This window comes from Corvus cornix, chromosome Z (genome assembly GCF_000738735.6).
Source record: "Corvus cornix cornix isolate S_Up_H32 chromosome Z, ASM73873v5, whole genome shotgun sequence".
Taxonomy (NCBI): Eukaryota; Metazoa; Chordata; class Aves; order Passeriformes; family Corvidae; genus Corvus; species Corvus cornix.
In genome coordinates, this window is record NC_046357.1 from 65,734,184 (window position 1) to 65,747,735 (window position 13,552).

Sequence of the window (13,552 nt, forward strand, 5' to 3'; positions counted from 1 at the left end):
CCATATACATTCTAACTTCTCGAGGGCATCCCAACAGATACACTTGAAGACCGTGCTGCTAGAATTTACTAAGTTGTACTGTTTGAGTTGTTCAAGGCTGCATAACTAATGACATGAAAACAGAAAATACTAAAATACTTATTGTCTAATATTACCTCATCCTGCAGCCATATGGAGGAGGAGAGATATCCAGCATGCAGGAATTGTGCAGCAAGATTGATTTATTTAATTATTTTACAAACTCTTTTATAGATTTTTTTCTTCATTGTCTAATTGGACAAAGGATCAGCCACCCATTGGGGGTGATTGGTTAAAATCCTAAAACATCCATTGTCAAAATATTTTCCTACTGTACTATAAACAAAGGTCAGCAAGGTTGCAGGTGTTCATAGTTTGTAGAACTCTGCAAATATCTTCTGTGAGAGAGAAAAGTATCCCACGGACTTAGAAAGTAGCAAGAAAAATTCTTGCTAGCGGCATTTTTGTATCCACAGTCTAACATTATGATTAAGCTATGTAGAGTGTTTAAAAAATAAGAAACTGAAACAAACTAATAAAAATGAAAATCAGAGATAACTGGTCCGTTACTTGATGAGGTCAGTTACCTCAGAAATAGCGATGTAGACAGAGCAGAGGCATTTAATGCCTTCTTCACTTCCGTCTTCAACACAAGTCATAGACTGTGGGATCCACACAGGTCTGGATACGTCGAGAAGGCCTTGACTAGAGGGATGATGAACTCCCCAGCTGACTCTGAACTTGTTTGAGACTTGCTTCTTCAGATGGATGTGCATAAATCTATGGGCCCCGATGAGATTCATCCCACTGTACTGAAAGAAGTGGCTGATGTTATTGCAGGACCTCTCTCCCTTACTATTCAACTACCTTGGGAGTCTAGAAAGGTACCAATCTACTTCACATGGCAAATACTGTCCCAGTTTTCAAGAAAGGTGAGAAGGAAGGTTGGTAATTACAGGACTATCAGTCCTGCCGTGCCTGGTAAAATTATGGATAAGGTAATCCAGGAGTTACTGAAAAACAATGGAGAGACAATGCAGTCATTGGTCCCAACCACCAGGGGCTCTCGAGGGGAAAGTGCTCCTCGACAAATTTAATTTCCCTTGACGTCACGGTCACCCATCTAGTTAACAAAGGGAAGCCAGTGGATGTGGACTATAATTTCGTAAGTTCACTTGGAGAAGTTTCTCCAAACAGTGGCACTTAGGGAGCAGGGTGGAGTAAGAAGAGGAGGAGTAGGAAGAGTAGTAGTAAGTATGTACTTAGTAGTAGTAATACTACTAAGCTCAAGAAAACACCTCACTGCCTCCTTGCCAATCATACTTTCCATTTTGTAACATTACTTTTTGCATGTGTGTGTTGAAAGCTAAGCATTCATCTAAACATTTTGAGCCTTACTAATTAAGGTTGTAGTTGTCAAATCAGATTCTTTGCCTTCAGCTGTTTTCAATAGCCAATGTATTGAAGGAGAAACCATTTGGTACATCGTGAAAAACTGAGTAAACGTTAGCCAGTGACATAGAAGGCCTAGGGAAGTAATTTGTTTGATGTCTGGATGTTTTATGAATCTGAAGACAGTCTCTGCAGTGTATGCTTTTTTTTCCCTTTGTTACTTGAATGTGATCTATAAAAACTTACTTGTCATAAGTTTTGCTAGATACATAGTCCCAACACAAACAAAAAGCTTGCCTAAGTCCTTATTTGCATGATAGAAATGCAGGAGGTGGTCTGCTCTGGAACTGAGGCCTGACAGTATCTTATAATTCTATTACATTATTACATTGGAAACTATGTAAATTAACCTTTAGGTAGTAATTTTTGTATCTTTTTCAATTGTCAAAATTTGGCATTGACATCTTAAATCTACAGCTGCTGCAGATGCACCTATGCTTGTATTCTTTTCTAGGATAACATGCAAGTGGCTGGCTTGCTATAGTCAGTGATGAATGAATATAGCAAGTGAAGTAAAGCAATCCTTATGTATGCTTCCAATAAAGTATCCTGGGGCTGGATGCAGAGGAAAGGTGCTATAAGATGGTTTCAAGTCATCTGTAACCTGACTGCACCCCATCAATCTCTATCTCTTTTCTTTCTGGTAGATTTAACTTTCCTAAGTCCTGATCACACCATAACCAGCAGGTTATCTCTGTAATTTTGGAGTTGTGGACTTGTTCTGACTAGTCCCTCCTTCCTTGCACAGATGGTTTTTTAATGTGATCAACCACCCAAAGCAAAAACAATGAAAAGTTTCATATTTTAGAAGTGAATGCACATGTATATAAAGCCATGAAATTCTTGCTGAAACACATGGGGTGATAACAGTGTTTTACTGGCCTTTTTCTCTCCTTCAGGGAATTGAGAAGTAACTCACTTTTCCATAGAATTGAGAGGGGACAATGTCTTCAAAGCAAAAAAACTATTCATATCAACAAGTCAGCTGAGTCAGATGTGTTCCCCTCCTCTGACAGGTGACAGAAAACACACACACTTCACTTCAATGGCAACCTTTTTATACCCTTTTGCGGCCGAGGGGAGGGGTCCCTGTCCCCTTTTCCATTGGTTATGTACTGAGGAACTCTCCTCACCGTACTGTGTACTCTCCCCACCTCCTACCCTTCTTTCCTCTCCCCTCTCATCTTTCTTCCTTTTTGGTTATGTCTTCAACATTGCTTCTTTATTGGTTCCCAACAACACTTAACAGGTGCAATGAACAGATCAAACAAACCATATATAAACCATAGGTAACAACAAGTAGGAAACAGAATTAACACTTTTCCTCTTTTCCTTCTTTTACCTCTAGTTCTTTTGGGCTGAAGTAAAATCCTATTTCGTCTCTCACAGGGAGCTGTCTTCTCGACTTTTGCTCTATTACAGCAGTCTAATATGCTTAATATTAATCTAACGCTGCTGGTACAAAGAGAGTATGCTGTCCATCTACAGCAGACAGGTCATGAATTAACTTACAGTGCAGCGAGAGGAAACTTGCTAAGTCTCTACTCGCAGTCTGGTACTCATAATCCCACATCTTCAGTGCTTCGCTGTCTTAACCAGAGAAGCAGGTTGTCAGAGAAGTCTTAGGGAATCAACATAAGATGATTTTAAGAACAGCTTAAATTACGTATTATGTATACGTGGCAGCTGAGAAGCTAAGATGTGGTGTGGTTTGTGGTGGGATCGATGGACTGTGCAACACGAAACACGCGTGGAAGGGCCGGGCAGCAGGCTGATCAACCAGAGCCTTGAGTGGCCAGCTCCCAGCGCAGGGCTGGTGACTGCGGGGGCGCGGCGAGCGGAGCGGAGCCCTCCAGCCGCCGTGCGAGAACGCGAGGCTGCCCCGGCCCGGCCCCGCCGCGGGCGCGCATCCTGCGCTCCCGGGAGAGGGCAGCGCTCCCCTCCCGAGGCGCCGAGGGCGTCGGGGCCGCGCACGAGTCCCGCGGGGCTCTCGCCGCACTTTCCCTGTCCCGTCGAGCTGGTGGCGGGGAGCTGGGGCGACTGCCTCAAGGTCTGCTCCCCAGGAGCCTCCCAGCGCCCGGGGCTGTCACAAAGCACCTTTGTTCCCTCTTCCCGCGGGCTGCCGGGGCGGGGGCGGCGCATCCCGGGCCGGGCGCGTCCCGCAGCGCTCCCGCGGGCGGCTCGGCAGCACCGCCTCCGTCCCTCCCTCCCTGCCTCCGTCCCTCTCTGGCCGGCGGCGGCGGAGCCCGGCCCGGAACGCTAGGCGTAGGTAAGGCGGCCGCTGTCCACGGAGGGCGAGGCCGGTCCGCGGCACCTGCTGCCCCGCAGCCCCGGCCCGCGGGCGCTCGGGCGGGGAGCGGTGGATTGTCCCGAGCCTTCGCCGGGGCGCAACGTCGAGCTCCGAGGAGCTGCGGCGTTGTTCCGGCGGCTGGCACGGCGTCCTGTGGCCGCTGTGTGCGGTGCCCCCGGGCGGGTTCCGCTGGTGTCCGGGCAAAGCCTTTGCGTGCGCTGTCATTCGCCTTCCAAAGCACCAAAAGGCACAGAGGGATTTGAGAAGGGCTTTGTTGTGGTTTTGTTGTTGTTGTTTTTAAATATATGTTGTTGGGTTTTTTTTTTTTTTAATTCATTATTTTGCCATAGAAGCTACTCTTTTTTTTTTTTCCAGTTCTTGCCCCAATGTGCATGAGGTATTTGGCCTTGATCATAAAGTTGCTTGCCTTTCTCATCCAGAACAAAAGAAGTTTTAAACTTAGTTACTCTTCACTTTTTGAATAGCCAAAATTGTAAAGGAAATGAAAACTTTTCTAATGGTAAAATTCTGAGAAATAACTTTCAAAGCAGTTCTTGGTAGTGTTTTCTTGGGGCACTGCTGTGCGCAGCTTAGAAATGTGCCAGGCTCTAAAACCCTTCTTCATTTTTATGGGCTTAACTCCTGCCTCTGTATCTGATCCTGTACAAAAATGAGTGTAGTTCTTCTCATAAATCTTTTAAGGCACACAGATGTGATGAAAACATAACAGGTATTTTATTTTACAGAAGTAATTTGCTCTTTACTGCACATTGTGGAAATAGGATTTCAGGGGGCATTTTACTTAGAGGAATTTTTCCACATAAGTAAAAATTGAACTGTATTCTGTGAAATTGGTATGAAAAATTGACAGGACAAAATCTGGTGGAAATACTAGACTATTTAATTGCTTTTATTTTTCCACAATGGTGTTTGAATATTGACTGAAACAAAGAAAATGGTTGTGTTGGTGTATCTTGGTAATAGTGTACCAGGCAACTCATCTGGCCTTCTCACAAACCTGCAAATTAGACATTTATTCCAATGTTTTACAAAATTTTCAAAAACTTACAGGTTTTCCTACCAATTAGTTGAGTTGTGTCTTTCAGGCTTATCTTCATTAAGACAAGCAGTTATGGCCAAACTACATTAATAGTTAAAAGAGGGTTATAAGGTGGAATAGTTGCCCTTCTCAATGGAAGCTGCTACTTTGATAATCAGAATTATGTTTAATGACTTCTGGTATCAAAAATTTTTTTCTGGCTCTTAGTGCAGAGTTTGTTGCACAGTTCTAGCTGTTCATGAAAGTGGAATACCAGTTACAAAAGTGTTGTTAAACACACAGAATATCCCCTTGCTTTGTAAGTTACAGCAGTTTGGTGGATGGCCAAACCTGAGGGATGATGAAGTGTCACAGATAGCACTGGAGCCTGCATTTGAATGCATTTGTAGAACCAAAAGTTTCTGGTCCATTTCTTTGCCACCTTGTCAGTAAACTGTACAACTGTGCTGCGTGGACTTTTAAAGAGTTTCTGCTGCTCTGGTCCCATGGCTTCACAGTGTCCAAACTAGGGAGTAGTAAATGCTAAAAGTATTTACTACTAATTATTCTAATTATTTCTAGTTTCACAATTAGAAAACTACTGTCTGTCAAAATGGGTGTTAAAAGGAGTAAGTGAGGTAAGACAGGTGTCCCACGATGTTATCAATCATGTTTTGTTTCAGTAACTGTAGTAATACATTTGGTTTTGTTTTTGTCTTGTAATGTATAACCCATGTTTCACATTTTTAAGGTTTCTAAACTCTAGAGACCCATTTTATTTTTAGTTGAAATGAAAATGCTGCATTAAGAATGTTAATACAGGAAGACGTAAAGAATGCATTTCGCCAACCCCAAGAGCAGACTTCTGTCAGAACAGGCATCTGTCAGAAGAGGAGTTTTTTCTGTGTTTTAAAACCCAAGACTATTCTTAAAAGGTTAAGAAGTATGATCCTTTTTTTGAGACTGTTAAATTCCGTTCTAAGGATCATAAAATGGCTGTGCCTTTAACAAATTAATTTGGATATATTTTGATATTTCACTCGCCCTGAATGGGGTGATTTTTTAGGAATAATTATCTCAGATTGTTGAAAAGAGTGGTAGTTTAAAAGGTGGTTAGCTGCATTTCTTCTGTTCACTTGCTTCAAGAGCAGCTGATGTCTGGTGAAGTAATCAACACTAGTGCAGACTGCTTAATGATAAATGTGATAGGCAAAGGTTTATTTCACCTCTCAGTTTGAGTACTGTTAGAAGGCAGTAAACAAGTGCTTTTGAAGCTACAGGCTGAGGGTTCTGCTCTGTCCTTTCCCTATCCCCCACGTTCTAGATGCTCAGGAGACCCTAGTGAAAAAAATGAAAGCTATGTCAAAAGCCTTGGCTGTAAAGTTAAATCTCTGACTTTGGGAATGTAGTATTTATTATGCATGTATTTTCAGTTTGCTATTTTTTTCCCTTTCATTTATTTTGTTCAGGGTCTTTTAGTCGGGTCTAGGAAAAGGATCTGTGCTTAAAAGAATGTTCTGTACCACGTTTGACCTGGTGGCTGTGCAGTGTAGTTCCTGGTGCTGGGGAAATTGTGAGCAAGCCTTCGCTGTACCAACATAATGTAACTCAGATGGAATCTGTACATTCAGGAACACAGTTGAGTTCATTTGCTCTGCTTTTATAGAGGGAGATTTGTTATTAATGGACACTGGCTTGTCTGTGAGAACCATACTGAAATCTCACTGGTTTTGAAGAGTATTAAGGTCTGAGAAATACAAGCAGTCTTTGCATGGCCAAAAAGAATAAAATGGTGGTAATAGTTAGTGTTACACAGTCAACACACAGAAGAGAGCTCAGTAGAACACCTCTTGATCTGCATGTGCTGCTAGACTTCTACAAGACATTTTGCTAAGACAAATATGTTGGGTTTTAAAGCATTACAAATGATGCTCTGGGGATTCCTGCCTGCCTTCTGGGTGGGACGCACCTTTGCTTTCCTGTTGTTTTGGCTGATCACAAATAAGAGATTTAATGTGCCTGTCTTGATATAGTGGTAATAAGACTAATTCTCAGTGTTCTATAGAGTTTCAATGTGACCATCACCAAAAAGAAATGTAATTAAAAAGGAAGAATTGAATTTCAAGGCACCTGGGAAGCATCATCGAGGCTTTATTTACATAGTATGATATTTTTTACAGTCTGCTGCTTTACAGTTTATGAAACAGCAGGTCTGCGGCACAGAGGTGTGATCTGAAGGGAGAATGTAACAAACAGAACATGAGCAAAGACCTCATGTTTTGTTACCTTTGAATTGATACATGGGAGTAAGAAATTCAGCTTTTATACCACTGCTCACATTTTGCACCTCTCTTTAAGGCACAGTTTGTTGCATGAACTGTGATCTGGCGCAGCTTAATGAGCCATGGAGGCTCGTTGGAGCAGCCACAGAGCACGGAGTTCAGTGAAGTTCATACAAGTGACTGCTGGATCACAGAGCAGCATCAAAGCCAGAGTCTTCACCTTCTCTGTCTCTTTCTCCCACTGTAATATGCTTTATTTACAGGGAAGAGGAGAGAGTCAAGTTGCCGGTTGTGAGCTGGGTTGCTGTAGGATCAGGAAGTGTCCTTCTGTGTTTAGGAAAACGGTGATGATAGACAGTAGGTGCTAGGTGCAGCCAGTAATAGTCACAGTGTTGGCTGGAGGGTCACCTTGTTAACTGGTAGAAATGCGTTTCTGCTGAGACTTAAAGAATGCTTCCCCTTACCTAATTTCTTTAGTGTGTACAGAGTAAATATCTTTGATAACTGACATCTTAAAATGCAGTTAAGTCAATAACGGATGTTTTTATTTTCCATTGGTTTATTTTCTTACTGTGGTTGTTCTAACATATCCTGATAATTGGGGAACTCATGCTGTAAAATTTTTAATGTTGAAAAAATCGGAATATTTGACAGTCCCGTAATTGACAACCATTAAATAAAATATTAAGTGAAGGATTTTATATTCCAGTTACACATTGGGATGTCTTGCGTCTGTGATAAAACCCAAGTTGCATGTTGCTGTTTCTCTTATTAGCTTGAGCTGGTTAGGCACTGGCAATAGCATTTGTCACTAGGTTTAAGGGGATATTGTAGATTAAAAAAAATGTTTACTGAACTAAAATGATGGTCAAGATTTTTTGCTCATTTTTGTATATTTACCTCTGCCTGACTGAAATCTCTGCTGCAAGTCTCTCCAGTTTGCACCACATCGCAGTATATGATTCCATTAAATTAACTGCTAAACTGGATGCTGAAAAGGGGTTTTTTGTGTCTGTAGATGAATTTTGCTACTGCTGCCATTGGCAATGCGGGCAATGCCTGAAACCAGACCTGTTTGTGTGTTAGATGCCTGTTGTGCTGGTTTCTGTGTCAGAGGCACAGATACCAGAGGAAGGGATCAGGTGTTGCTCTGTGAAATTATGTGCATTCATGATGTTGGGAGCTTGACCCTCCCCTTGCTGTGTGGAGTAGAGCTGGAGAGGATTCGTCTATGTGGCACCTTGTGTGCGCTGGGGGCCCTTGCTTTTTGTGGATCTGGGCAGTTCTTTGCTGTACAGAGGAGGTGAGTGGTGAGTAGTAAGCTGCATGTGATTGTCTCTTTCAGTCCTCGATCTGAAATGGAGGTTGCACAAGCGCTGCACTGTAGCCAGAGCTGAGTATTTCCTCCCTATGTGCATCCTCTTCTTCCTGCCTCTCCCAGCCACTTCCAGCAGCCAGGCTGAGTTACTGTAAGCCCCAGACTTAAGAGGAAAGATGTGAGCATTCATGTGAAATTTTTTTCTAAACAGCCAGGACTCTTCAGAGTGCGAGAAAAGCAAAAGAAGCTGCTTAGTGCTATGTGTTGACATTTATTGATTCTTCTGCAGAAAGCAACGAGTACCATTAGGTACCCCTTTGTATCCAGGAAATACTATTATAAGCTGGTTTGTCAGGAGAGTACACAGGGAAAGTACTGATAGTCTTTCAGCATGGTTCTAGTCAGTGCTATAAGAAAAACATTGATTGGTTCTGATGAGCTAAATCTTCAGGTTATTTACCCAGTCAGGATTCATGTTAGGCTAGGTACTTACTATTTCTGATTGCTCAGGCTCCCAGGGGATCTACAGTGTGACACAAACAAAGGGTGAAGGGAACAAAAGCCAGGATGGCACCATCTCTCCAGTGAGTTTTATTTGCCAATACAAGTTTGTTGTACTGGTGATGCAATTTTTATCCTTCACAGGAAGAGCTGAGTTATGGTTTCCTGCTCACACTTTCTATAGAATAGGTAGAGTAGACTGGATACCTGCCTTTCTCATCCTTGCAGAGGAGGAGGATGTTGAGATATATCTTTTGAGGCTTTGGAGGTCATGGCAATCATTTGACAAAAGTAACCAAGAGTAGTTCTTATTCGCTTGGCATGGCATAGTTATTTGAATGTGCTCATGTGTTCTTGCAGTGGAGATGGTGGAGTTTAGTTTGGTTGTGTTCCTTTAAAGACTGAGAACCATTGGAGGTGAAGGGGTTTTATACATTGGAATAGAACGGTGGTGTCAGATGGCTGACTGATGTGTCCCTCATTTCAGCCAGCCATGAAGTGGTGCCCACTTCAGAGGAGCAGCAGTAATTGTGAGGTCTGGGATAGATATTAATATGTGTCATCTGTTGTGTAAGTTAACTCTTGTGAGAGGCTCTACCTTAAACTGCTCCTTGTGGAACTAATGTTACTGTTTCTTAACTTGTCTTGTAACCCTGTTTTCTTCTGTTCCAACAGGGCTGTGCTTCCCATGCTGCTGCTCTTCAGGTTGGGTTCAGGATGCTGTTGCTGGAAACTGCAGAGCTCTGCTGAAGTGAGATGCCTTGGAGTCAGGTGGGGGATACCTCCTTCCTACACAGAAAATAAGAAACCCCTCTGTCTGGATCTCACTGCCGACTAGGCTGGCTGGATTAGTGTTTGCTTTGATATATTTTTCTTACAATATGAGAGGTTTGGATTTTTTTGGCTGAACCTTTGCAACCAGTGATTTTGTAAAGGATTTTGCCTTGTTTTAGAACTGCAAGAATGTGTGAACTTCTGAATGTACTTGAATCAATGGGCACCAGGGGATGAGGATTAACGAATTTGTGGTTTTAAAGGAGTATATGCTGGGATGGTGGGTGGGTCATTTTCGGTTTCAATTGAAGCTGTGCATTTAATTTCTGCATTTGTAGGCAGGGAACTTCTCAAATACCATCTGACTCATACAAGGATGTACCTATGCATTAACATGCAATTAGCTGCACAACTGTGTTGTTCTTGGAAACACTTCCATTTGTATAAACAAGACCACATCTGAGCTGAGACAGCCCTCTCTTAAGACAGACTCTTTTTTAATAGCCTGTTTCAGCAAGTTGAAGAAGACTTGTGCATAGTTGTTGAGCCCACCTTGCTGCTGTAAAGATAGGGAGTTGCTTCTGGTATGCTTTTCTCTTTTGGAAGGAATACTACTTTTAGACTATGAATTTTGAGGGTGTGGTGAATCTGAAATATAATTATAGAAATCAGAGTTGCTATGATGAGTGTCTTTATATTAGTTCTGATGATGACTTGTCTCAGTAGTTTGCTGTTTATGGCAGTTAAAGCAACCTGCCTTGGGGATACCTTCTATGAAGTTGCTGAAAAAAAAATCAGCACCAGACACTTGGGATATTGGTGTGGAGTAAAAGTTGCTACAATGCAGGTCAAGTTCAAATTTGCTTCTAGAGATAAATGCTGAATTTCCCACTACTTAATTTGTTGTAGCTAGGAGTGTCTCAGCAGCTGGGCTCAACCTGACCTATTTTGTTTACTGTTTCTATTGTCTGAAATGCATGCAGCATGTTAACTAATACCAGCCATCCCTCCTCCACCTTCCGTAGGCATCATTACATCAGCGTTTTCTCGTTCTGGGGATATTTGGGGTAACTGGATAGCTGATAAGCTTAATATCCTTTTTTTTCCCCTAATTCTGGAAGATGTTGACCTAGTTTGCAGACATGAATCACACATAATGATATCAATGCCTCCTGATGGGTGTGTAATAATTCCACTGGTTTATTCTGTTTGTAGATGCTGTGACAATGGAGTTAAGCTGCTCTGAAGTACCTCTTTATGTAAGTCCTACAACATTAGGCTTCTGCCTGGAGAGTTGCTTTCTTCTGGGTAACAGCTCATTCAAAAGCAGGGTGAATGAAACTAAAAGCCATTCTCTGGTTTTCTGAGACTGGAGGCTGTTGAATGTTGCTGTCTGATGAGGCATGTGTGGAGGTGATAGTTTTCAGAAGTGCAACTCAGCTCTCTGAAAGAAGTTTGAAATTATTTCCCCTTTGTGATCACTATTTTGTTCTCCTTCAGTATTCTCAATTGCAGTTTTCAAAAGCAGAGTTACTGCCTGTGAAGAGATAACCACTCACCCACTTTCTCACAATTTTGGTTGTTTTTTGCTTACGAAATTCCAAACTACCATTCTCTCAGTTTCCACAAAGCAGGAAATTGTGTGTTATGTAAAAAAATAAGTTGAAATTTGTAATCAAATGGATTTTTTTTCTGCAAAACCCGAAATAATTGCTTAAAATAGATGAACTCAAAGTTAAAAAAGAGTTAGTAACATGAATGAGGACATACATTAGATGAACTTAATTTATTTTGTGCCTTCAAGGGGACGTGAATGTGAGTATTAAAACTTGGGAACTCTAGTCATTATTATTTAAAAGCCATAATTTTATTTTTTTACTTGTTCTGCTTTGAAATGAGGGTAGTAGGGATACATGGGTGGTGTCTGGGGGAAGATGGGAGGACACTGAATGGTTTTCAAAAGGGTGGTAAAAGATGAAACAAAGACAGGAAAAAAACCAATTATCTGCTTATTGTTGTGAGATGGGGATGGAAATGGAGTAATACAATAAACTGTATCCTGGAGTATTGAAGGAATATATGGTTGTTAATGCACCAGCGTGAGTTTTCATTGTATTTGTCTTCATTGAGAGTTAAAACCTCAGGCTTGCAAAAATTAGATGTAGTATCTTTAAAGGCATCAGGAGAAAAGTATTTTTGAGGCCTAATGATGTGATGTTTATTGTGTAATGCAAGGCTTTAAAAACAAATTTTTACAGAAAAAGTAATCAGGGACATGCTGATATCTGATCTGACTGATCTGGTATTTTCTCATAAGGTAACTGACCACGTTGCAAAGGCAGTGTAGTAGTTTCAATCCAAGTTGTTGAAAACAAAACATTTGATATTGTGTCTCACAGGAAATTCTTATGGAAGAAAAAGAAGGGGAAGATTAATATAAAGAGATAAAGATATATGGGTACTGCCAGAGCTGTTAGGGTAGAGAGAAAGATACTACAAGTCATAGTCCTTATGTGTCATACTTAAATCTAGTTCTGTTTAATATTTTGATTATAACCCTATGAACCAGGTGTAGGCTTGCGAAATCTTTGTAAATTTGGTGACATCATGGTTTTGGGAAAAGTTGGTTAGTACTGAGAAGAATTCAGTTATTATGTGGGAAGATTGAATTTTCCTACCTTTTATTTATACCAGTAAAAAGTGGAAAGAATGGTTTAAAACTGGATTTGGAGACTAAAAACGATACATCTCTTAAGAACAAGGGACTCACCAGGGGAAAGATGAGAGAATGTGATTTTAGTTGAGAACATTCACCCCAAGCTTTCCACAAGTGAGAGTCTGTACCAGATCTAAGCTTTGCTGGTTGTGGTCCTGTGCTTTGGTAATTTTCCAGTTGTGGTCTTCAGCCTCTCACCAGCCCAGGTGGATAAATTCCAGAGGGGGCTCCTAACTTGCTAGAAGCCCAGTGAGAGTAGTTTGGATTGCTGCCAACTCATTTTCTTGTGGGGGCAGCAGAGGGAGATGGTGTCTTTCTTCTGGGTCCCCAGTGTCCTAACAAGCCTGAGGTTAGTGGAGAAACATGGGCTACCAGGGACTTGCAGTGGGAGCACCTGGGGTGAGTTTCCCAGAACCTGGGAGTGTAGTAATTTTTTAACAGCCTCCTATATTTATTTCTGTGTATATGTGTGAGAAAGATTGAAGGTTTTCTCTCAACTCCCATCTGAAACTTGGAGAAATCTTAGCAGACCTTGTACTGATCATTTGAGGTTGATGTAGTTATTGTAATGAGTTGAAAGTATTGCAGCTTCACAATCTTGCCCGTCACAATATTGTTCATAATCTGAGTGCCTTTTCAGCTTGTTTGGGAAGATTGAAGAGTTCTGTTCATCCTGAAAAATCCTTGAGTCAGGGCATATATCTTCTGTTAGTTAGATCCAATTATTTAATCAGTTCTGGAAACTCCTTCCCACTGCTTCTGCTTTATTTGCTTGACTTTGTTGGAAAACACAATCAAATCAGTATTTAAATTAAACATGATAGCCCTTTCTGATTATTCAGTTCCTTAGTCAGTTTTAATTAAGGAGTTCTCTGGCAAGCTGAGCTTGTCTAAATGCTGTTCCATCTCCTTTGTTAAACACTGCTTTCATCCCTCATAAGCATCTCAGGGACAGAGAAAACTTCTCTGGAAAACTGAGGGAACATGACAAATACTTGCACTGCAGTGAATTTAGGTATTTCTCTGATGTATTCCAGTCCCTTCTAAAGGACCACAGTGGAACTGCAGAATACCATGTCATGGTAATTGCACACTCTTCTTCACATGCAACTTCAGAGATGTCAAGCATATGGTTCTAACACATTATTTTCCACAAGAAAAG

General features: G+C 41.4%; 1 protein-coding gene across 5 annotated transcripts in view; it reads left to right on the top strand.

The window, feature by feature from the left end:
- Positions 1-3,668: 3,668 nt before the first annotated feature.
- Positions 3,669-13,552, top strand: part of ARHGEF28 (Rho guanine nucleotide exchange factor 28) — a 118,512-nt gene continuing 108,628 nt past the window's right edge. For all 5 annotated transcript variants that reach the window (XM_039567389.1, XM_039567391.1, XM_039567390.1 and 2 more), the window contains exons 1-3: positions 3,669-3,739; positions 9,576-9,671; positions 10,890-10,933. In XM_039567389.1, the coding sequence (XP_039423323.1) occupies positions 10,901-10,933 (33 nt within the window). In that variant the 5' untranslated portion in view covers positions 3,669-3,739; positions 9,576-9,671; positions 10,890-10,900. The remainder of the gene's footprint in view (positions 3,740-9,575; positions 9,672-10,889; positions 10,934-13,552) is intronic.